Below are 25,186 nucleotides of genomic sequence, written 5' to 3'. Positions count from 1 at the left end.
TTCAGATCTTTCACTACATGTATATAAACAAAAAGAGGTATTGTTGAGGTTATTGTTTTTTTTTTTTAATATAAAAATGGGACCATGCCGTTCTTTCTCTTTTCCTCTCCTTGCAGTTTGTTTTTTCTAACAGAATAGCTGGGCAATAGGTCCCTGATTCTCTGAAATCTCATTTCCTGCTCCAAGGGGAAAAGGGTTAAGAGTAGCCTTGCCTCAGAGATAATTTCTTTAAGTCCTTTGCTTTTTGGGTGAGTCCTAGTAAGATGAAGTGACTGCCCCGTTTGTGGCAGACCTGGGGCCTGTGCTCAGTTCTCCTGACTTGTACATCATCAGGGCTATGTGTTTTTGTAATAGTGCCCTCCTGTCTTATCCTTGAGATCCATTCTGTCAACATCCCTGTGGAGAGAGTGGTGTAGGAATTATTGAGGCTTGGGGCATGAAGAGCCTTGCTCAGAGTCCGTGCTGGAAGGGCCTGGAGCCCAGGGCTCTTTTGGTTGAGTTCAGTTTATCCACCGTTTATTGAGAGGCTACTGTGTGCCAGGTGCTCCCGTTGGAGAGACAGCCTGGCCGAGGGCCTGCCTGGAGGGGGTCACTGACTAGCCTTTGTGCTCTTGGCAGAGTGGGGTTCCCTGGAGAGACTCTTCATTGCCCTGAAGAAGGGCCCCCTTCCAGAACTGGGCCAAGAGACAGGAGGAGTCCCTGAGGAGCTATATGGTCGCTAGAGTGGGAGGGGGTCTGTGACCTCAGCTGCAGCCAGTAACCCCTGACTTCTGCTCTCTTCCCATCCCCACTTCCTCTGTCTCTTCCTGCCTCCCTCCTTCCTTCTCTCTGTGGCTCTTTGTCCATTTGTCTCCATCTGTCTTTCTCTGCATGTGGTTCCTGTCCCCCCTCTCTATTCTGTCACACCATCGCTGCCCCTTTCCCCTGTCATGTGCTCTCCTTCATGCAAATGCAGGTGTGCTGGTCACCATGACAACAGAGACAGGCCCTGATTCTGAGGTGAAGAAGGCTCAGGAGGAGACCCCACAGCAGCCTGAGGCAGCCGCTGCGGCGACCACCCCTGTGACCCCTGCAGGCCACGGCCACCCCGAGGCCAACTCCAATGAGAAGCACCCGCCCCAGCAGGACACTCGGCCTGCTGAACAGGTGTGTGCCTGAGAGCATGGGTATCCCTCTTCCTGTCCAACAGGAATCCAGAGCCAGTTCTTAGTGGGGAGGGAAGAAGGAAACTGAGATTTATTACTGACCCGCTATGTTCCAAGCACTGTGCTAGGGGCATCGTGTTCACTTTTATATTTAATTCTCCCAAACCTACAGAGAGTGTATGTACATATACATATACATATACACATACATATACATATACATATACATAGACACACACACACATACATATATATACACACACAGATATATATATACACACACATACATATACATACATATACATATACATATACATATATATACACACATACATATATACACACACACATATAATACATATATTTTAATTAAGTTAGCACTACACCCAACATGGGGCTTGAACTCATGACTCTGAGATCAAGAGTCATATGCTCTACCGATTGAGCCAGCCAGACACCCCTAAGAGAATAATATTAATTGCCATATTTTACACTTGGGGAAATGGTGGCTCAGCAGATGATGTGAGTTACTCAAGGTCATGTTGCTGGGTGATGGGTGGACGTAAAACCTAGATCTGATTTCCAAAACTTGTGTTCTTTCAACCTTATTTTCCTATTCCCTGAACCTGTCCATTCTAGCCTGGCAAGCCCAGTATAACCCCAGAGCAAAATCCATTACCCTGAAGGGACAGGGGACCTACTGAATCACCTAGCTGTCGAATTCACACCCCCCTTCATTCACAACAGGCCAAGAGGGTAGGAACTTGGCCAAGGTCATTGAGGGCATTGGTGGCAGTTAGGCCTGGCTGGCAGGCCCTTCCCTCCATTAGGTCAGTCCACAAGCTCTCAGCCTCATGCTAGACCAGTGACAGTCTGATAAGGAGGAGGCCAGATGGATGCTCTGATAACTCACATGCTATTTTAGGGAGATAGGGCAGCCCTGGTCACCGGCTTTGGTTCTGTGGGATGCCTCCCTCCACCCGAAGAAGTGGACCCCTTCCATGAGCCTACTCTGTTGCATATAGTAGCTCTGGCTCTCCTCCTGCGTATACCTGCCATAGCTACTGGCCACCCTGGGGGTCTTGGAGGGCAGTGGCTCTCATTTTGGGGGCCATCTTAGCCCCAGCTGCTGCATTGTTATTGTGTCTCTTTTGGATGAAAGGCTGTGGTCTCAAGCTCACTGACCAGACTTTTCCCCTGGTTGGACCTACAGAGCCTAGACATGGAGGAGAAGGGCTATGGGGAGGCTGATGGCCTGTCAGAGAGGACCACGCCCAGCAGAGCCCAGAAATCACCCCAGAAGATTGCCAAGAAGTACAAGAGTGCCATCTGCCGAGTCACCCTGCTTGATGCCTCTGAGTACGAGTGTGAAGTGGAGGTAGGGAGCACACACCACATGCCCTACCCCAGCCGACTGGCCCCAGAGCCAGGGCAAGCTTCTGTGTGCCCTCAGCCTGGGCCAAGCCACAGAGCATCCATTCTTCATGGAGTCCTGGACCGACTGCAGCATCCTGGAGAGATGACCTGGCCAGCCCTCCTTTGTACAGATGGTGGCACCAAGGCCCGGAGAGGGCGGTTACAATTGCAAATAGAATTAGACGAGGCACAGGGCTGGCGCCAGAAAACAGCTCTGTGGGTGGCGGGGAGGGGCTGTACTTTGGCAAGGAGTCCCCATCCAAGGGCCAGTAGGCCTGTGGACTGGGCTCTTCAGTCTCACCTAGCAGACACTGGTGTTTCAACTAGAGTCATTTTTATGTTTTTATTGGGTGGAGGGAGGGGTCTTCCTTTGTGAATGCCCCTCTCCAGGGCACCAGGACAGACTGGTCACTTGAAGGTTCCGTGGTATAGGTGTCCCCCAGACATGGAGAGGCTGCCCATAGAAGGACTTCCTCACCTAGGCCATGTAGAAACTGTGTGGCATGATCCTGTCCCACAGTGGGTGGGTAGGGCAGACACCTCCTGTCTGGGATCAGCCTTCCTGGCCCCACATTTGTCATCTCCCTTTCCTGTATAGGCTAGGACTCCCATCCTAATTCTGAGCTCTCACTCATCCCCTTAGAGGGTCCACCCCAGTCTGGGCACCATTCCTGGCTCTCTCCATGTGTATGAAAGAGTCCAGAGATGGCCTTACTGCTGAGAGTTACAGGAACCACCTCCCTTTCTCCAGTGCCCCCGGTCTTAAGGGACATGGCTTATTTCTGGGCCCTGGTAGACTGGGTCCCTCTTCTCTGCAGGGTTGTTTTGTATTTATTTGTTTGTTTATTTAATGTTTATTTCTTCTATAGAAGGATTACAAGGTGAACATCTTGCCTATTCCTGGGCAAAAGAAAGGGATATATTCCGCCTGTTCTCTCCTACCCACACTGGCCCAAGATGCAGTTTCAGCTTGTCCCAGGAGGGCATGGAGGGTTTGGCTGAGGCCAGGTCCATTCTATCTGAAGGACTCTTCCAGACTCAGGAATCCCTTAGCTTCCCCAAACTACTCTCCAGAGTTAGGCCCAGTCCCAGTCCCCTGGTGATCTAGCCAGACAGTTCAGGGACCTCACCCTCTCTCTGGAGTCCCTTCCCTCTTTAAATTTTTTTTTTTTCAACGTTTATTTATTTTTGGGACAGAGAGAGACAGAGCATGAACGGGGAAGGGGCAGAGAGAGAGGGAGACACAGAATCGGAAACAGGCTCCAGGCTCTGAGCCATCAGCCCAGAGCCCAACGCGGGCCTCGAACTCACGGACCGCGAGATCGTGACCTGGCTGAAGTCGGACGCTTAACCGACTGCGCCACCCAGGCGCCCCTCCCTTCCCTCTTTAAATAGTGACTGATTCATGTTCTCCCAGCCTGTAATCCTTTTACTGGTGCTCATCTGTGGGTTTGGAGTACCCAGCCAGGTTCTGGGCTTTGTCCTGCTGAATCCTCAGGCCCAGACAGTGGTTCAGCGAGGTACTGAGCCTGGCTGTGTGGGAGTGCGGGAGGAGGTGGCTCTAACCGTGCTGCTCCCAGCTGAGGCTGCTGTAGGCCCCGGGAGCCCCTATAAAAACCTTACTTGCTGCCTGGGTAGAGGGTGGCATTCCAGGCTGGGCTGCCCTGGATGTCACTCAGACTTAGTGTAAGGAGAGGGTCAGGGAAGGAGAGTCACACTGTGACCCTGAGTCCTAGACCCTTCCCTTCTCCCCTGCCTGTGTCCCTTGTATTTCAGGTGGTTTTTCTCTTCCTCTTACAACCACAGCTTGGACTTTTGGCTTTTCTGTTCCTTGGGTCAAAGTTAGCCTCCTTCTCTTAATCTCAAAGGAGGAGGAATCAGTCACCCCCACCCCCACTCCCCAAAGCCGGCCTAAGGTCTAGGAGAAACCCAGCAGGGCTTGGAAGAAGGCAGTTGGTGAGCTGGGCGTTAGTGTCACAGGATCCAGTAGGACTCGGGGAGCAGAGTCAAATGGGTGGTGGGAGTGCTGAGGTTGTCTTCAGATGCCGGAAGGCTCTTGGGGGTTCCAAGCCTGCCCTGGTGGAACCCCCCCTTGAGGTATGTCCTGGCCTCATAGCGACTCTGCTCTCTTCTTCAGAAACATGGCCGGGGACAGGTGCTGTTTGACCTGGTCTGTGAGCACCTCAACCTCCTGGAGAAGGACTACTTCGGCCTGACCTTCTGTGACGCTGATAGCCAGAAGGTACCTGTGCTGGCAAGCAGGGTGCTGTGCGGGGGTGGGGGTGGGGACCTCTTCTTTTAGGCCCCCATAGTCCTGCCTGCATCCCACTCCTTCCATCAGTCCTTAACTTCTCATTAAGTGCCTTCCGTTTGCATGCACCCAAGGTTCAGCCAGCCCTTTCTGCCTCAGTTCTCTGTCTCTACCCCTCCCACCAAGTCCTTTCTTGGGGACCTGCAAGTGACCCCCCCCCCAGATGCATACCTGGAGAGCCATGGCCTGGCTTCCTGGGGGACCTGAGACACTTACCCCAGTACCTCTTCCCCACCTTGGGAGGCTCCTATCTCAGTTTTCTTCCTTTCCACCTGTCCCACTGCAGCTGCAGGGACCTGCCCACCCTGCTGCCTCAGAGCAACACCAGCCATGGATCCAGGGTCCCAAGCCCGGTGGTGAATGGAGATCTCATTCCCTCACTTTCCAGCTCCAAAGGGCCCAGACTGCTCAGTCCGGGAAGGGTGTTCCCCACCAGGGTGCTAACAGGCTATTTCAGGATGTCTCTCTCTCCTAGCCCTGTCTGGCCCTCTCCCCCATCTTCTCTCTAAAGAACCCTATCTTCTCTTTCAGAACTGGCTGGACCCCTCCAAGGAAATCAAAAAGCAGATTCGGAGTGAGTGGATTATCATGGTTGGGGATGTTGTGGAAGGGTGGGTGGGGTCTCCAGGCAGCAGGGGCTCCAGCTGTGCTGCTCTCTCCTACTTGGGGAAAAGGATCCGGAACCATGAGTTCATTTGTGCTACACAGCACATCTTGGGAAGGCCCGGCATTGCCTTATAAATGAAAACCCGAGGCAGGCACAAGAGAAATGACCATCTAGAGTTCCACAGCAGGTTAGCAGAGGAATCATAGATGCATTCAGGGTGATAGGCCTAGAAGGGACCTGCAGAATCATCTAGGATAAGGGGACACATTGATGGCCTGAAAACAGCTTCCTTCCTGTCCAAGGCTGGTGTAAACTTCTATGATTGGTGACCCTTGACTCAGCTCAGAATCCTCATCCACACAACACTGCAGACCACGGCCAACTGATGGGAGTTAACATGTTAGGGAAAAGCTAGGCCTGCCCTGGTCTGGGCCATCGTCTGTTTTTAATGATAGATGACTGAGGCCCAGAGAGAGGCAGTTGCTTACCTAAGGTCGCAGAGTGAACTATTGGCCAATCCAGGTCTTTAGCCCTGGCCTCCCAACACCATCCTGCTCTCTTTTCAAGGCCTGGGGCGAAGAGACAACCTGTCCTTTCTGGCTCAGAGAGGAAGGGCATATTGGGAGGGGTGGAGCAGCCTTCTAATGGCAGAAGAGAGGAAGTAGGTGCTCAGCCAGGGGGCACGCAGTAGGTGGAGACCTGGAGCCTAGAAGCAGAGATGCCTCCACTGGGAGCTCCTCCCCTTGGCTGTGCTTGGACTCCCTGGTCCTCGGGGCTGGAAAGCAGAGCCTGTTGCCATGACAGCAGGCAGCTGGGCCCAGGGATGCCAGCTGACTCTCCGGGAGGGGCTGGAGGGATTCTTCCTGTAGGCTCCTGTCAGTTGAAGACAAAGAGGCAGGCACACAGATGAAGCATGCTCCTCTGGGGCTGACAGGGTCCTAGGCCTGGGCTACGGGCTGTCCCTAGGAGTCCCAACCCAGCTGGGAGGCCTGCCTCTCATGCCTGCAAGAATTGGAACACGTACATGCAGCCAAGTGTGCACTGTTTGAGGAGGACCGGGAGCTTGGAAAGGAGAGGCAGAAGACAGAATCGTTGGAACTCAGCATCTTTCCCCAGAGCAGGGAGTCAGTCGGTCCCCTATCTCTGCAGCCCTGGCCAGCACGGCCCAGGCCTCGTGAATGGCTGCTGCTTGTGACCATCTCAGGTCATGGAGGAGCAGTTCTGCCTCCTTCAGTAGAGCCAGAGTCTCCATCCCTACCCCTGGGACTTCTACCCATTCATCTTTGTTCTGCCTTCTGGGGCCCTCATAGAACAATTTTTTAAAAAGATTTTTAAGTAATCCCTACACCCAGTGTGGGGTTTGAACCCACAAACCTGAGATCGAGAGTCTCATGTTCCACTGACCGAGCCAGTGAGGCATCCCACCATTTTCTTGCTCAGCCCCTCAGCCTCCTGAAGGCAGCACTGTGGGTCCTTGTGTCTTGGGCTTCAGAGCTGGGTATATTTCCTCCTAAATCTCTCTGGGTGCCTCTCTGGGCTTCTGTCTCTCCTTGGCAAGTGGATTAGGGTTCATGCCTCACAAGGCGAGGTGTCGGTTACATGTGGACAGCACCTGGCACATAGTAGGTGCTTCCCTGAGGTAGTTTGGTGTGATGGTTGAAAGACAGACACTGGAAGCCAGACTGACTGGATTTGAATCCCGACTTCAACACTACTTCTTGTGTTATTCAGTTGTTCTGTGCCTTAGTCTCCTCACCTGTAAAGCGGGGATAATGATAGGACTTATCTTTAGGGTTGCTGTGCAGGATAAATGAGCTATCATGTGTACAACACCTGGAATGGTGCCTGCACCTAGAAGCATCTAGTACATATTATCTGTCGTTATTACTATTATTACTACTACTGCTACTACTATTATTCCTGAGACGGGGATTGTTCTCCTTGAGGCCGCTTTAGCTGTGGGTTCCGGGGTCAGGTGACTGGAGCTTACATCCCAGTTCTGTACCGCTAACTAGCTCAGTGACCCTAGGAGAGTGACTTACTCTCTTAGAATCTTCATCTATACAAACAAAAATTTAGGGCACCTGGGTGGCTCAGTCGGTTAAGCGTCCGACTTTGGTTCAGGTCACGATCTCACGGTTCATGGGTTAGAGCCCTGCATCAGGCTCTGTGCTGACAGCTCAGAGCCTGGAGCCTGGCTCAGATTCTGTATCTCTCTCTTTCTACCCTTCCCCCCATCCCCCTTTCTGCCCCTCCTCCCTCCCCCTCCATTTGTCTCTTTCTTTCAAAAATAAATAAAACATTAAAAAATTAAAAAAAAAATGCACCTCAGGATCATTATGAAGCTCGAACTCCTATATGTGCGTGGACAGTTCTTAGCAAGCAAAGTGACTGGCACTTAGTAAGCGCTGGAGACATTACAGCTTTTTGGGGAAGACGGTGAGGATCACAGGGACAAGGATGGTGGTAATGGCATGGCCTCCAGTCCTTTGTGACCATGGTCCTACCTTGGATGGGCCTTGCTTTCTCACATTGTCCCAGGAATGAGCTGCCCATTGTTCTAGATAGTAGCCTTCCTCCAAGGCCTCCTCTCTCTTAAGTGGTCATCCCTTTTCCTGGCTTGGGGAGCTTGTTTCCAGCTAAAACCTCAGTCTTTATTTCTCTCTCTGCCTATTTGTGTACCACTGAATGGTTGTATCTCAGTGTGGAGTTTAACATTTATCCCGTAAAAAGCCCTTTGCTACTTTCTGCTCGTTGCGCTTGCCTTTTAGGTCTTGCTAACAACCCCGTTCTGCCATCCGATGTGGAGCCAACCTGGCACAGGGCAGTCTTATGAAGGGCGTTCCTAGGAACAGTAATCTGGCAGGATGCCCTATGAGAAGTGGACACAGCAGGTCAAATAAGTTTGGGAAACCCCTAAATGCATGTCCCCTTGAGGGGTGCAATTGACAACAGCAGAGTGAGGGCTCTGAGAAGTCCACAGTGAGGGAACCCATTTGATATGATTTGTTTTCTTCCCATTAACATCCAATGGCATAGACTTTGATGTGGAGGAGGGAGCATGGGCTCTGGAGCTAGGAGGATTGGGTCTGAGCCCTAGCATTGCTGTTTCTTAGCTGAGTGACCTTGGGCTGGCCACTTTACTGACTGGGCCTCAGTGTCCTCATTTGCAAAATGGAGATAATCATAAGACTTTCTCATAGGAGTTGCTGCAAGGTTTCCTGAAGTGATGTTTGTGATTCCCAGTAGGATTGACATGCACCACTGCTCTTCTTTCTTTCTACCTTCCTTCCCATTGCTGTTTCACGAGTCTTTCAACCTGAGCTTCAGTCTCCTCATCTTTCAAGTGGGAATAATACTCCAGTCTTCCTGATTAGATTGTCCTGAAGTTATAGATATGAGAAAACTTTGAGAAATTGCCCATAGTATGATGCATCTGGGTCACCCACTGGGGTGATGGGGCCTCTGATTGTTCCCCTATCTTTTCCTCTTAGGCAGCCCCTGGAATTTTGCCTTCACGGTCAAGTTCTACCCCCCTGATCCTGCCCAGCTGACAGAAGACATCACAAGGTGAGGGCAGCATAGAGGGGGTGGGTGTGCTGGCCATGTGATTAGGAACAAAGGCACCCGGCCCTGGTAGACATGGGGCAGTGATGATGTGGCAGTTGCAAACTGAGATGCCTGTAGCAAGTCCAGGCAGACAGCATCAACAAAAGAAGCTGACTCAGTGCAATAAAAAGTGATGCAAACACAGTAGGCAGTGGTAGCGCACTCTCAGCTTTAGAGAGGGAAGCATCCCAAGCAGCATTGGGACCCATTTCACTGATTGAAATTGAAATTCAAGAGGGCACACACCATCTAAAACAATTGCTGTTAGCCCCAGAAATCAGTGCCATGTGGGAACTGTTGAAGTGAAGCTAGAGATTTGAGAGTGAAAATCCACAAATTTCAAATGTTAGCAGCTAATTCAAACTTCTAAAAATCATGATAGAGGCCATCTCTGGATGGGACAAGCCAAACACATCTGAAGGCTGATGTTCTGGGTGGACCACCATTTTTGACTTTGGAGATAAGGCAGGAGTAGAGCACAGGTGCCTTTGCCCATAGGGATTTGGTCCCATGTGCTGCCCTGTGCACATGTCAGGCATGTAAGGGTCAAATGAGACATGATCCCCCTGCCCCATGGAGGCAAGCCTGGGCTGCTGGAGTGAACATGGATTGTATGTACAATCTCATTGTGCCTCAGGGCCAGTAGATCACGTGGCTTGAAGATTAGAAGTGGGGTGCAAAGCATTTTTCAGAATGAGAACTTCTATGGGGGTTCATCCCACCTCTGGAATCAGAACAGGTAGAGACCCTTCTCTTTTTCTAAGCCCTTTCCAAAGAGGAACTCATGGGTTAGAGTGGGAGAGAGCCAAAGCATAAGAGACTGTTAAAAACTGAGAACAAACTGAGGGTTGATGGGGGGTGGGGGGGGGTGGGTGATGGGTATTGAGGAGGGCACCTTTTGGGATGAGCACTGGGTGTTGTATGGAAACCAATTTGACAATAAATTTCATATATTAAAAAATAAATAAATAAAAAAATAAAATAAAATAAAAATAAAAACATAAAAAAAAAAACAACAAAAAACAAAGAGGAACTCATGATATCTCACTTCATGATATCCTGGGGTTGTGTTATCCATGTGCTGGGCCCCATACTCCCAACAATAATAAGATGATGGCTTGGAGTTATTCTTAGAGCAGAGGAGGGGCTACTAAGCCAGCCTCTCTCTCCCATTGGGTCTCTTCTTAATATTGGCTGCCTGTTTGCCAAGCAATGGGCCACAGGCACAATGCCAACTGTGGCCTTGGGAGATAATACAGATGTCCCTGGGATAGATCAGACCTGAAGTCTTGGCCTCATTAGCCCTGCTCTAAGCCCTGAGGTCATCTTGGGACCAAGATTCAGCAACAAGGTCTCAATTCCATTTCCAAGAGGGCTGAGGGTTGTAGACCAGCTTAGTCCCCATTCCTCTGGTCTTACCCACTGATATCTCTCCTCTTTGTGCCAGACCCCGGGCATTGGGCTTCTAGGGACACCAGGAGAGAAACTAGCCCTGCTTGGCATGGAAGACCTCAGGGAATGGGATAGTAGTAGCAGCTGGTTTAGTAAAAAATATTCAGGCTCAAAATAAACTGGTCAGAATGACAAAATGAAATGAAATATTGGTCAGAGTGGCAGTGATTTTCTAATTTTTAGACTTGAACAAAAATGCCTTTAGGCCCGCACTTGGTGCCTGTGATGTTTGAGCTACTACTGATTCTGAGCCTATGCCTTGGCCCTGAGTGCACACTGAGGCTGCACATACTTTGTGTCAGAGCTTCAGTTCAGACCGCAAAATAATGTCATGGAGCAGTAAAAATTATACGAGTAAAAGCCACTTAAAAGGAAAAGCAATAGATGATTGCAAACAATGGTGAAACATGGCAAAATGGGCAAGGAGGCATCACTGCCTGAGAATGAACTGAAACATTTTTTTAATGCAATAACTGAAAAAGCAATAAAAAATTGTTTAAAATGGATCTAAAAACTGTAAAATCATCCAAGTGTGCATAAAGTTATAAAAAACCATAGCCTTATGGTTGGAAATGTTTCTTTTAAAACAATTTGTTTTTAGACAATTCACTTACAGCTGGAGGCAAAATAAAAAGTTTTGAGAAAACATTGGCAAACAGGTTTGTCCTGGCTGTGGAATGCGGTGCAGAAGTTAAAATGAATGAGGTCAGGTCGTTTGTGCTGATCTGGGAAGGGCACTGGGCACGTAGTTGGGTTTGAAAAAGCAAGCTGTAGAATTAGATGTATCATTTGATACCATGTACATGTTAAAAGGACCCATGAATCAAAACACGCGGATTTCTGTATGTCCACGGAGGAAGAAAATCTAGAGCACCACACAGATAATAGGGGTGATCTCTGGAGGAGGGGATTAGGGCTGAGAATAGACATCAAGAAGAAATTTAGAATTATCTTGAAAGTGTACATCTGCAGGGGCACCTGGGTGGCTCAGTCGGTTAAGCATCTGACTCTTGGTTTCGGCTCAGGTCATGATCTCACGGTTTGTGAGATCACACCCCGTGTTGGGCTCAGTGCTGGCAGCATGGAGCCTGCTTGAGATTCTCTCTCTCCTGGATCTCTGCCCCTCCCCCCACTTGCACACACACACGTGCATTCTCTCCCCTCTCTCAAAATAAATTAAAAAAAAACATTGACAAAACAACAAGAAAGCTTACATGTGTTCCACAATAAGAATATATTAATTGCAGGATTAAAAATAGATAAAATTTAAAAAATGGTCAACCAGCAGAGTATTTAGCTTCAACATAAGTTAGAAATTTAATGTCCCCACAGTAGGGAAAAGTCCCTCGAAGTTAGAAATTAACAAAATATTTAAAGGCACGCAAAATGGTACAAAACCATCCTTTTAGGACACACCCAAAGTATCAGTGCCTGAAATGCCAGTGTCTAGGAGCATCCCTTTTCTGCTGAACCGAGTGTTGATCAGTTTGGTTCTGATGGGCAGGTGGGCCTCTGTGCCGGGGGTGTCTAGGGAGGGGGTGGGGCCCATGCCCATGGCCACTCTCCCCTATCTCCAGATACTACCTGTGCCTGCAGCTGCGGGCGGACATCATCACGGGCCGGCTGCCCTGCTCCTTCGTCACACATGCCCTGCTGGGCTCCTACGCTGTGCAGGCTGAGCTGGGTGACTACGATGCTGAGGAGCATGTAGGCAACTATGTCAGTGAGCTCCGTTTTGCCCCCAACCAGACCCGGGAGCTGGAGGAGAGGATCATGGAGCTGCACAAGACGTACAGGTGAGGGGTCTCCCCTGGCTCCTCAGCCATTAGCTAGGGCCCCAGATGCTGCGCTGTAAGTACCCCGCCTGGCTCTGCCCCTGACTCGAGGTGTATCCGAGAGCAAATCATCTCATCCCACTGGGTCTTTATCAAATGGGAATGGTAGGAACTAGCAGTGTGACCATAAATGACCTCTTGGGACCTCAAGTTCATAAGCTTTTCTGTGGGTATGATAATTCCCTGTCTGTGGCCTCCGAGGATCTGTCTCTTTATCTGCCAGCTGGAGATAAGCAAAACTCTCCTGTGTCCTGATGTCTCAGTCTTGGTGTGAAGTTCAAAAGTTTGCGCTCTGAAGCTGGACTGCCTGGGTTCATGTTCTCGCCGTGCCACTTTCTAGCCAGGGGATCTGGACAGGTCACTTCACTTCCCTATGCTTTAGTTTCCTCATCTGTTCAGTTTGAGTGCTAATAGAAGCTGCCTTGTGGTGTTGTTGGGGGACTAAATGGCACACATTACAGACATGCCACATACTTAACTGTTGCTCTCTGTGATTTTAGAGGTTGAATAGTTGTGCAATGGAAAGCACCTTGTTCTAGGAGTTAGATGATGGTTAACTAGATGGGTCATTGTGCAGCTGGCTGTTTAACTTAGCAGCCCCATCTTTCACTTGCACATGTATGGATTTAGATTATCCATGTGTCTCAACTGTTGGTGTTTGGGGCAGGAGAATTCATTGTGCAGGATGTTTGGGATCCCTGGGCTACAGGCATCAAATGCCCATAACACCTTCTTAGTCATCTAACAACAAAATGCCCCCTCCCGCATTTCCAAATGCTGCTGTGAGGTTGGTACCACCCCTGGGGGGAATCACCTAGAACTAAATGGCCTCAAGGGTCCTTTAGGCTGGAAGTGCTTTGAGCTCCAAGTCCAGGGTTGTTATGGGAACCTAATTTGATAAATGATGTGAAGCGCATTATAAGCCATGAAGTGCTGTGTATATGTGTGTGTGGAGGGGGGGGGGCGGGGTATGGTGATATTACCTTATTGCTAAGGAGGATGGGAGGAATCAGGTGAATTGTCTCCAGGGGGCTGCATCTGGAGAGGAGGCCTAGGACCGGATGTGGAGGGAATGTGTACGGGGGAGGAAAGCCCATTGGAGTGTGATGGAGTGCTAGGTCCAGAGTGGCAAGTGCGTCTCTCAGAGACTTGCACACCGACTCTGGGTAGTAGTGGCTGCTACTGTATTATGTTCAGCAGGATACTGAAACCACATTGGTTAGCGGTGTCTGCCTGGGCTCAGGAATAGGGAGCGATGGACGGCCTGCCTGCCCCACCGTCTGTCATTCCTGTCATAGGTAACAAGATGTATTAGAGATTTGTGAAAGTCCTGATGATTCAGAGAAAGAAGCTCAAACATAGGCTGGAGAAATGCTAATAGCCACCCCTTCAGCTTTTACAGCTCTTTTGACTTAAAGCACCTGGACATCTAGTGTCCAGGCATCTCACACAGCAGCTCACTGAGGTAGACAGAGCAGAGGAAACTGAGGCCCAGGGGATAGGAGACAGATGTAAGTGAAGGATTCGGAAGGAGCACAGACTCTGGAGCCACATTGTCTGGACTCAGATCCTGACTTTGCTGCTTAATAGTTTGTGTGGCCTGAGGCGAGTTATTTGAGTTCTCTGTGCTGGTTTCTCTATAAAGTGGGAATAATAGTAAGACATACCTTACAGAATTGTTACGAGGGTTCAGTGAGTTCATACACGTGAAGCATTTGGAACATTAACCAGCATGTAGTGCTCAATAAATGTTAGCCATGACTAAATAGAAAATGTACAGTTTCCTGGCAGCCAAAGCAAAGAAGGAACTTGATGAATTACATAACTTTCTTTTCAGAAAGGAGAATGTGCACCTGCTTCTCAGGGGAGATGAAGTGGTTGCTGATACAAAGTTCAGAGAGAAATATCTTATGGGGGTGATAATTTAGGAGCCCCTGGGTGATTATAATGAACAATGTCTTCCACAATGGCTCTTCAGTCAAGGAGAAGCAGAATTTATGGCTCACATTTAACTCAGTGGCAGATTAAAGCAGAAATCCCGACTCCCACCTCATCCCTTGAATACTTCCCAGAGGAGACAAGACTAGACCTGAACTTTGGCAACAGGAAGGGATTGGGTGGCTGAAGCCAGGGCTGGGGGTGCACCATCTTGCACTGAGAGCAGAGGGGAGGGACTGGGCGAGGCCTAGTCATATGCCCACTCCAGCACATTTGTTTTCCTAGAATCACAGGTTCTGATCACAGCCACCTTCAGCCAGCAGGACTTAGGCCTGGGCCTTTTCCATGGCTGTCTGTAATCATGTTCTTTCTCTTAGGGGCATGACTCCAGGAGAAGCAGAAATCCACTTCTTAGAGAACGCCAAGAAGCTTTCCATGTATGGAGTAGACCTGCACCATGCCAAGGTACTGCTGGGTCCTAGGGTCCGCCTAGCATCTGGGGTGTGTGTGTGTGTGTGTGTGTGTGTGTGTGTGTGTGTGTCCCTGGTGCTTCCAGAGGGCTTGGTGTGCCAGACCCTGTGTTCCCTCTAACCTGAATCCTTTTATATTCTTATTTCTTATTCCTCAAAGTTCCATAATCCTTTCTCGTATTATATTTACTTATGAACCTGTTTGTACCACGTAGAGCTTGGCCTGGTACCACATATGTATCACTCCATGTTTTCTGGCAAATGAATGATTAAGTAAGTGACAGAGAGAATGATCAAAAAAGCAACTGGGTGTATAAATGACAGAATGAATGAATGAATGAATGAATGAATGAATGAATGAATGAATGGAGTGAATGACTGTGTGGGGTGGGTCAGGGGCTCCAGCATGTAGGCTCTAACCCTGATCCCGGAGTCTCTTAGAAGCAGAGCTCAGGAAGGGGTTTCAGGCCGGATGGCAGGTGTGGACTCCAGGCCTGCCATTTGATGGTGTCTACTCACGCAGGACTCCGAGGGCATTGACATCATGTTGGGAGTCTGTGCCAATGGCCTGCTTATCTACCGGGACCGGCTGAGAATCAACCGCTTCGCCTGGCCCAAGATTCTCAAGATCTCCTATAAGAGGAGTAACTTCTATATCAAGATCCGGCCTGGGGAGGTGAGCCTGCCTTGGGAACCCCTTCTTCTCACTGGAATTGGCTAGAATGGAGAGAAGACCCTGACATCTGAGCCTGGGTTTTTCCTACTTAGTATACATGGGTCCTGGGTAAGGAGAGAACACTCTTCTTCTGGGATTCTCTACATAGACTTCATACCTTGGGTGGCTCAGTCAGTAGAGCATCCGACTCTTGATCTCAGGGTCGTGAGTTCAAGTCCCATATTGGGCATGAAGCCTACTTTAAACAAAAGACTTCATGCCTTATGTATGTGCCTACATGCAAACATCATTTACACACAGACATAACACACAAACATGGGAGCACACATAAAGATAACCACATATATTCAAGTTACACAGATCAGTGAGTACCTGGCCATCCATATCCATGTATTTGCTTACATGAAATATTCAAGTATGTACACATACCAAAATACATGACCACACACACACACAAACGTGTATATGTTCAACCTCTATACCTCACCCATCAAAAAAGTCCATTTATTTCTACCTCTCGAATAAATGCAAACCCATCTGCTTCTTTCTTTCTCCACTGTACCAGTCACCAACAGCCACCATCTCTCACCTACATTTCTACAAGGTACTTCTCACTGGTCCCCCTGCCTCCATTGTGCCTTCAGGCCATTTTTCTCATAACTGCCAAAAAGAGCTCAAAAGTCCCTTTCATCAGGTCATGTCTGATGCAATGAGATTACTACTACCCCCCTCCCTCCCCGCTCACTCTCCCACCTTAAATCTTTCAAGAGCTCTCTGGCTCATGGGCTACTTTCTGAACTCCAGGTGTGGCCACTTACCTCTCCCATGTATCTCTGTCCCATGTGCACTGTGCTCCAGCCCCTTTGGCCTTACCTGACATCCTAGAATGAGCCAAGATCTTTCCTGCCTCCAGCCTTTTGCTTTTGATGTTCTCTCTACCTGAAATTCTCTCTCACATAGTGGGTTCCTTTCCCATCCTTCAGATGTCTGCTCAAAGATCGCTTGTTTAGAGGGCATTCCCAGATCACCCTTTCTAGGACAGATCCTGATCCCCACACCTGTCCAGGTATTCTGTCACATCACACATCTCTGTTCATTCCCTCATCAGCGTCTAAAGTGGTTTTGTTTACTAATTTGTTATCAGAGCATCCCCCTTCCCTGTCCCCAAGAATCTTCTGTCTTGGTCACCATGCTGTCTCTGTTGCTTAGGACTTGTCACAGAGTAAGGGTTCTGTCCACTTTATTGAGTAAATGAATGAACAGGCTAGAGTCGCACACGCCTGAGAAAAGGTTCAGAAAGGATGGGCCAGCAGCACGAGAGCCCAGGCCTTGCTTCTAACCCACTCTCTTTGGTTTCGCAGTACGAGCAGTTTGAGAGCACAATTGGCTTTAAACTCCCAAACCACCGGTCAGCCAAGAGGCTGTGGAAGGTCTGCATCGAGCACCACACATTCTTCCGGTGAGCCTGACCCTGGGGTCGTATGCTCTGTGAGGGGGGGAAGCAGGAGAAGGAACTCGGAGGGACTCCGTGAAAGCCCCTTTACCCAAGTCTCTCCCGTTATGGACCACTTTGACTTGTAGCTTGTGGGACAGTGGGATGAAAGGCCAGCTGTGGTCTAGCCTTGGGCCTGACAACGTAGGTCTGATCCCCCTCCTCACCTCCTCACTCCACTGCAGGCTGGTGTCACCTGAGCCCCCACCCAAGGGCTTCCTGGTGATGGGCTCCAAGTTCCGGTATAGTGGGAGGACCCAGGCACAGACCCGCCAGGCCAGCGCCCTCATTGATCGGCCCGCGCCCTTCTTTGAGCGTTCCTCCAGCAAACGGTACACCATGTCCCGCAGCCTTGATGGAGGTATGCCCCAAATGGGAGATGGGAGAGGGGTGGCATTTAGTGGGAAGTGGGGGCACACCGGCTTTTGCAGAATGAGCAGTGACAGTGGTGGACACCTCACACATTGATTTGCAGCAAGCCTGGTGGCCCGAGACCCTGGTGCATGCACCTGGGCAGCTCCTGGTGGTTTCGCCTAGGCTACAGCATCACTCTCGCTGGAATATGATGTTGCCACTCTCTGGACTTCCCGCAACTTCCCGGAGTCGTGGCCTTTTGGGGTTGCAGGTTCAGCCATATGGTTTTCTGGCCCCCCACCCATGATGCTTAGTGATTCACAGACTGTCAGCCGAGGAGAATGGTATATTGTGACTGCAACGTGCAATGTGATTGGTGATGCCTTACCTGATGGGAGGCTGAAGGGTTGGTTGTTCTCAGTCATTCTTTTTGTTCCAGTGAACTGATCAACATCTAACCACATGGTGCTCTCCACTGCCCTAGTCCTGTTGGGCTGACAGGTGCCCTTAATATCAGTGAGAATTGGCCCTACATTGTCCTGTATCCAGCCGACCAGGGCTTCTCAAAACATGGCCCACAGACCACCTGCGAGAGAATCACCTGTAAGCTGGTTAAACATGAAGATTCCTGGGCCTTGGCCAAGGACTCTCCCCAGGATATGCACACTGAAGTTTGTAGGAGAGGTTCAGAGGCCACATGGGCATTGGGGAGATTCAGTTAGGCAAATCTGAGTTCAAATCTCAGCCTTCGTACTCACCAGCTGCTCTGCAGGCCAGGAAGTGGTCATAAATATCCATACATGAATGGCTGGAAGGTCTAGAGCTTAACTGCCCTGTGCCTATTTCCTCTTCTTCAAAATAAGTAATACATACTTGTGTTATAGGGAGAACTAAATATGGTCATGCCTCTACAACCCCTCAAAAAGTTCCCGGCACATAGAAGGACCTAATAAATTATACCCAATAATGGTTTATTGTTTGTTGTAGCAATAATAAATTATTATTGCTTTTAGGTTTGCAGAGGGTAGGTTAAGGTAAGGGGTGGGGACTTGCCTGGGGAAACAGTGGTTATTCCCAGGACACACTGGGGTAGTTAGTTCTGCTCTAGGCAAGCCAGTTCTGCTCAACAAATATTTTGCAAGTGTTAGAATAAGTATGACCCTTTCCTTGGAGGAGCCCATAGAACGCTAGGTTTGTAGGCATATAATGTGATTCAAGCCATGGGAGAAGTATATACAGAATACAGAGCACAAAACAGAATATAGGATAGAGGGATTAATTCTGTCTAGGAGGGGCAGAAAGGGCTTTGAAGGGAGGGTGACAACTGGGCAGGGTTTTGAAGGATACCTAGGAGTTTTCCAGGTGATCAGGAGAGTCTGATACTTTTCCTGCAGTATGAAGTGAGACCTGTCCCAGGACTCCCTGACCATGTTCAGAGGACATGAAGTTTTTCAAAGGTCCATTTGAGGCTGAGGAAGCTCCTTCTTCTCCTTGAGTGGGAGGAGAGCTAAATAAGGGTTGAGAGCTAACATTTATGCAAAGGGAAAGTACAGTCCCTTTATTTTCCCCTGCAGCTTCCTACATGAAGCCCAGATTGTGCAGGGCAGCAAAGATTGGTCTAGAGCTGGTGAGGCTCATCCTCTCCTACATCCCTCTGGAGGACCAGAAGGCTGAACTCTAAACCAAGAGACCTAGGTCTTTGTCCTGATTCACTGAAAGGTCACCAGTGGGAACTTTCCCCTCTTGGAGTCTCAATTTATCTTTTGTAAAGTGAGGAAAGTGATTTCCATTCTAGCCATCAACACAGAGGATTGTGCGGATCAGATGAGATGGTGTGCATAAAAGGGCACTTTGCGAAGTGAGTGTATGTGAATAGAAAGAATAATTATTCTCTTTTAATTTAGGCCAGCCCCAAGGATAATCCATGCCATGGTCATTTCAATTCAGTGTTTTCCAGGCATTGTTTCCCACCAAGACATAATCCATGGGCATAGTCTGGATTATGTCCAGCGCCTAGTGTAAAGCCTCTAATTCCATCCCTTTCTTTCCTATTCAGAAAAGTACTTTGGAATGCCAGTGAGTGAGAAAGATGTTATTGCAGGGATCCCTCTGAACTTTCCCTAATTTATAAAGAGGCTAAATTATTTGCAAATCTCAGGACTTTAGCTTTCAGTAGTAAAAGCTAATCTCACAATATCTATGTATTGCCAAATAATGGTCAAGTGAGTATTCTGTCACAACCACCACAACAAAAACATCAACATTTGTGGTCCAACATTGGTTGAATTGGCTCACTCTGTGCCAGTCTGTCTTCTAAGTATTTACACACATTAGTTTATTCATTCCTCCCCTCAGCTGTCTGAAATAAGTATTGTTTATAGATGAGGAAACTGAGGCCCAGAGAGGTTGTATAACTTACCCAAAGTCACACAGCCAAGAAGAGATGGATTTGAGAATTAAACCTGGGCTCTAGTGCCATAGAAGTCAGGAGGGGGTCTGGGGCTGGGAGGCAGCTCTGCTTCGTACCATCCTCATGACTGGACACGGCTACCTCCCCTGTACTTGTCCCTGACCTGTTGGAGATGTGGATGTCTGTGCTCCACTCCAACCATGGTTGGGCGGTTGGCAGGGCTGGCTCCCTGTCCGTCCCCCTGGGAGGGGTCTCACAAGGCCACCTGGCCATCTCTGCCCATTTTAGCGGAGTTCTCCCGCCCAGCCTCGGTTAGTGAGAACCATGACGCAGGACCCGATGGTGACAAGCAAGAGGAGGATGGCGAGTCTGGGGGTAGGCGGTCAGAGGCCGAGGAGGGAGAGGTCAGGACTCCCACCAAGATCAAGGAGCTAAAGGTAGGAGCCTGACTTTCTCATACCCTCTGACCTGGGGATCAGGAGGCTGATTCTGGGTCTAGCCTCGGCCTTGGCCTTGAGGTATTTCCAGCTGTGGCCGAGCACCCTCATTATGGGATGCACCATGGACAGGGCCTTGCCCAATACCTTGACATCCCCTGGTGTTGGGTGGTAGGCATGCTGCCCCCTTCCCCTCCTTTTGTCCTGCTTCCCCACAGGGGCACTCTGTCCCCTAGAGGACTTCAGCCTCCCCTTGCCCACTCCTAATTTGCCCCTTTGACTGTGATTTGGGTTTGCATGGCCCCTTCCTCCCCAGAGCATGATGGGGTGTCCCTGTAGGCCTTCACAAGGATGAGGTTCAATTATGTCCCCTCCTGCTGCCCCATGCATTTCCCACACACTTGTGCACACACTCCTGCAGGCACGCATGGCCTCCGGTGGGCATGCATTCACTCACAGTTTTTTACCCCTCTCACAGTAGGGTCATGCACCCAGACATGCAAGAAGCATGCACACGGGCATGTGCACACATGGGTATAGCGTATTTCCGTCATGCAGTTGTAGCTTGGAGCACAGGCCCCTGAACATACATGCTGACGGCAAGAAGCATGAATGCCCAGAGCCCTCATGTCCTGTTTACTGAGTGTGACTGCCTGCTTTGCCCCCGGTCCTCCCACCCCCTTCTTCACCTCCCCAGGCCAGCACCCTGCCTCACACCCCACACCTTTGGCTACCTCGCTGCCCCTTGGGTGGCCCACCAGCTTCCCTGGCCCCTGCTCCTCAGGAAAGAACCCTCTGGGCTACCTGCTGCACCAGACCTGGCCAGGGGCCATTGCGGTGCCTCTAATCCATTTGCTTTACTGACCCTGCCGGTTCCTTCTCCTTCTCCCGCCTCTCGCTAGCCGGAGCAGGAAACCACGCCAAGACACAAGCAGGAGGTACTGCATGGGACCTGTCACCACTCACCCAGCCATTCGTATCCCCAGCTCATTTGTCACCATCCCACAAGTCCACCCCAGGCTTATGTCCTGGTACCATCTCAGCTTCAGCTTTGCCTCTGTTCCTCGGCCATACTCCTCCCCCCACTACGGCTCCTCCCTCCTCCTGCCCCCTCTCCCTCCCCAACCACCCTTCCTTCTCTCCCTCCACTATCCAGCTCCTTGCTCAGACTACCCCCTAACCAACTGCTTCCCCCTCCCTCCTTCTACCTAGCCTCACACTCTGCCTCTTCCTACCACCCCATGCTTGCTTCCCAACTGCTGACCATCCGGCCTGTGTCTGCCAGCTCTTCCAGTCCATTCCATGCTTTCGTTGGTCTCATCTCCCCCACCCCCACCCGAACCCTTCCTCAGACTCATCTCCTCCATACCACTGTTTGGTCATGCCTCCACCTCCTCTGTGTCCTCTATGTCCTCCTCCCAAGCTTCTTTTTGTATCTGTTGGCAACCAGATGTGGGAATGTGGGTGGGGTGGGGAGGGAGGAGCCTCAGGATGCTTCTGGCCTTCTCACACTTCAGCTTCCCTCCCTCTGGGTGGAGCTTGCTGCTCCAGCTCTGTGGAGAGCCTCTTCTTTTCTCTTCTCTCTCCTCTTCCTTCTCCCTTCCGTTGCTTCTTTGGACTTACTCCTCTGTGTTAAGGACTTCACCTTTCCTTTCACACAATCCCCAACTCTTCATCTGAAACTGTACTACTCTAGAAGCCAGTCTGTTGTAGGCCCTGAGGGAGAGGACAGGGGCTGGGGCGTAAGAGCCTGGCCTTGGTGTCCCACAAACTGGGTTTCAGCCTGACTCTCTGAGGGTCATGGGTAAGCCGCTGGAGGCCCCAGTCCCCCATCTGCACAGCAAGACATGTGGACTAGGTTTCCCCAAAGCCCTTAACCCTAATCAAGGATTGCAGGGTTCCACTGCTCCCTCTCTCTCGTCTTCAGGAATGCTATGTGCCCACAGAGCCAGTGTGGCAGGTTCAGGATAGGTCACAAGCCACATCTTGGGTCCATTGCAGCTCATAGCCCACTGCTTTGTGCAAACCCTGTCGGGTTTGACTTCTCAAACATTGTTCTGAGGCAGTTCAGCTCAGGAAGGGATACTGGAAGTACAGACAGATGTCTGGAGGGAAAACAGAAGCCTCAGTGGCATCAATTTCCTTCCTAACTCATGAGTCAATCATAGTGGATCCTTGGATGCCAGAGATAAGCCCAGGGGAAGATTTTAGCCTTGTCCAAGGGCAAGCTTGCCTTCCAGGTAATTCTTCCAGAATCAGCTGATCTGACTTTATAATAAGCTGAGATTGTTCATTTCTTGTCCTGAATTGAGTTGACATGAATCCTAAAACGGCCTTGCAGATAAAGATGCTTGAGCTAACAGCCCACCCCTAAAAGTAGGCCTACTGGCTCCTGTGCAAAGGCTGATCCTCACTTGACCTTGAGGTGGATTACTCTGTCATGCTGCACTGGCTTGAGCTCAAACTTGGCAGTTTAATGGGGGACACATCTAAGACTCCAGCTATACCCAGATCAGTTCTTGTGCCCAGCCTTACCTCTCTTCTTCCTGGTCTCCATTTCTCCTAATCTCTTGAATACCCACAGCACCCTACTTTGTCTATCTAGCCATATCTTACCCTGTCTGCTCTTGAGGAGTTGGTATCCACCAGGTATCCAGAAAATCCTGGGTGATTAGGAAAAGTAGTGGCTCACAGTAGAGAGTGCTGAACACAATCTTTTCCTGGCTCCTGTGGCTCATTTTTTCTGGGTATCCTGGCTTAAGGAGTATCTGCATGCTAAGCCCCCTAGGGCCTGAGCAACTCACCTGTTGGGCTAAGAGGGGCCTAGACTGAGGGTCCTGCTAAGCACAATGGTCCAAGTCTTGGCTGGAAGGGACCAGGTGCCCCGGAGGCCAGGGAGTGGACCAGAGCAGCCCAGTGAACAGGGTTGGCCAGTTCTCACTGTGCCTTGGTTGTAACCAGAAGAAAGTCACCTCCATGCCCAGTTGAGACTTGGTGCACAGAACCAGTGGAAACTCACCCCATCTTATGGGATTTGAGTTACCTTGCTGGTTTTGAGGCCGGGAACCAGGCAAAGGGAAAGAAAAGGTGGTGCTTGGCCAGAAGCCTCCTCTTCTTAATCTTAAGTGCCTTTTGATCCTCTTTTTAATCTTAGGTGCTTTGTGCACCTGTCAGGGCTAATCATGTCTGCCCCGCTTGGTTCATGGGGTTCAGTGAGGGTGAGACGGAGTCCTGGATGGGAATCACCTTGCTGATGTAGGGCAGCGACCGCCATGGTTACCATTTGCACCGTGCCCTGCATCCCCTGCTTGGAGCTGTTCCTCTAACACCCACTGCCCTCTCCATCCACCCCTAGTTCTTAGACAAGCCAGAAGATGTCTTGCTCAAGCACCAGGCAAGCATAAATGAGCTCAAGAGGACCCTGAAGGAACCCAACAGCAAACTGATCCACCGGGATCGAGACTGGGAACGGGAGCGCAGGCTGCCCTCCTCGCCCGCCTCCCCCTCCCCCAAGGGCACTCCTGAGAAAGCCAATGAGGTAGGTCTCACCCTGAACCCCTCAACAGGGGCTTTGGGTAAAGAGGGTTGGGAAGGTTGCTCTGCACTGACTTACACTCATCCTTCTCACCTGTATGCCTCCTCGAGTTGCTGCACAAGGTGCTGATGGGGATGGGGGTGGGGGTAGGCTGGGAAAGACAAATTCACTGTATCTTGGAATCCTTGGGCCCCAGGGACCACCTTGAAAAACTCAGAAGACACTGTGGCTTGGTGTATTCCCCTTCCATCAGCCGGAATACAATGGAGAGGGGTGTTTGTTAGGAATGTAGGTTCTGGGGCTCCATGTCAGACCGACAGAATCAGAATATTTGGAGATAGAGCCTTGGAATCAGCATTTTAAACAAGTGCCCCAGGTGATTTTCATGCACACTAAACTTTGAGAATCCCAGTAGTTGTATCCAGTAACCAGATCCTTTAGCGCCTGTTGTGAAAACACAGATGGGCTGTGTGTGGGGGGGGTGTGTGTGTATGTGTGTGGGGGGGTGTTCCCTCCTGGAAGGATCCTTGGAGCCCACTAGAGGGAACGAATCCTCCAAAAAAATCAGACCTGCGCCTCTTGCTTCAGAAAAGGATCCCACACCCACCTGTCTTTCAGAGTGGAAAACATGGGATGTTTTCTCAAATGAAAAAGAGATAAAGATAGGACCTTGAGAATTCCTGTATTTATAATCCCAGCTATTATTTTTAGCACTGCAAAATCTTGGCAATATTTAACCCCTATTTATACTTAGGTGTTTTCTCTCTAGCACTGCTGCTTACTTGTCTCAAACCCAACAGATCTAGACTTACACCACCTGGGTTTGAATTCTGACTCTGATTTCCTGCTAGCTGGATGACTCTGGGCTTGTTACTTAACCTCTCTGAGCTTCCATTAGGTAGAGATAATAAAAGTACCTACTTCATAGGAATGTTGTGAGGAGCCAGGAAAATCAACCATGGAGGGACTGGTAGAGTCCCTAGATGCTCAGTAGGAGTTACTTACTATTTCATTTTGAGAGTCCTGGGGCTAATTTCAAATCAGAACCCCTTTTAAAGTTGGAAGGACTCTCAACCTACTTGGTTCAGGGTCATCTCTTTACAGATGGGGCACCGAGGCCCAGAATGGAAGTACTTGTTCAGTGTCATAGCTGATAGAAGAGGGACCAGACCCTGATTTTCTTGTGTCCCAGGCCATTGTATCTGCTATTAAATCAAAGCTGCCTGAGAGCAAGACCAAATCTTGTGAAGACCAGGATAGAGTCCACTGTGAATGTACTGCTCTCTAATGCTTTGAAAATTGGTGATGCAGTCATGATCTAATAAGTAAACATTTGATTGAATTAGCACTCCCCATATGGCCTTGACATGCCAGATAACAGAGGGCCTTGTCCAGTGAGGCTGCTGGCCTGTAGTTTCCTGGCTGGTGATTCACAATATTAGGGATGCTTTGAGGGTCTTTAAGTTCAGTGCCATGGAAGGAGGGCAAATCTGCATCTA

General features: G+C 49.8%; 1 protein-coding gene across 18 annotated transcripts in view; it reads left to right on the top strand.

Moving 5' to 3' along the window:
- Positions 1–25,186, top strand: part of EPB41L1 (erythrocyte membrane protein band 4.1 like 1) — a 72,800-nt gene that overhangs the window by 15,787 nt on the left and 31,827 nt on the right. For 15 of the 18 annotated variants that reach the window (XM_027070000.2, XM_027070001.2, XM_027070002.2 and 12 more), the window contains exons 2-14: positions 956–1,146; positions 2,359–2,523; positions 4,699–4,803; positions 5,404–5,446; positions 8,974–9,049; positions 12,118–12,336; positions 14,691–14,778; positions 15,307–15,459; positions 16,821–16,918; positions 17,137–17,312; positions 20,004–20,152; positions 21,055–21,090; positions 23,508–23,690. In XM_027070000.2, coding sequence (XP_026925801.1) covers positions 970–1,146; positions 2,359–2,523; positions 4,699–4,803; positions 5,404–5,446; positions 8,974–9,049; positions 12,118–12,336; positions 14,691–14,778; positions 15,307–15,459; positions 16,821–16,918; positions 17,137–17,312; positions 20,004–20,152; positions 21,055–21,090; positions 23,508–23,690 — 1,668 coding nt within the window. In that variant the 5' untranslated portion in view covers positions 956–969. The remainder of the gene's footprint in view (positions 1–955; positions 1,147–2,358; positions 2,524–4,698; positions 4,804–5,403; positions 5,447–8,973; positions 9,050–12,117; positions 12,337–14,690; positions 14,779–15,306; positions 15,460–16,820; positions 16,919–17,136; positions 17,313–20,003; positions 20,153–21,054; positions 21,091–23,507; positions 23,691–25,186) is intronic. The other 3 variants (XM_027070006.2, XM_027070008.2, XM_027070005.2) reach the window with 1 other exon arrangement.

This window comes from Acinonyx jubatus, chromosome A3, assembly GCF_027475565.1.
Source record: "Acinonyx jubatus isolate Ajub_Pintada_27869175 chromosome A3, VMU_Ajub_asm_v1.0, whole genome shotgun sequence".
Classification (NCBI taxonomy): Eukaryota; Metazoa; Chordata; class Mammalia; order Carnivora; family Felidae; genus Acinonyx; species Acinonyx jubatus.
Note: the sequence above shows the minus strand (reverse complement) of the source record. Positions and strands in the feature narration are given on the sequence as shown.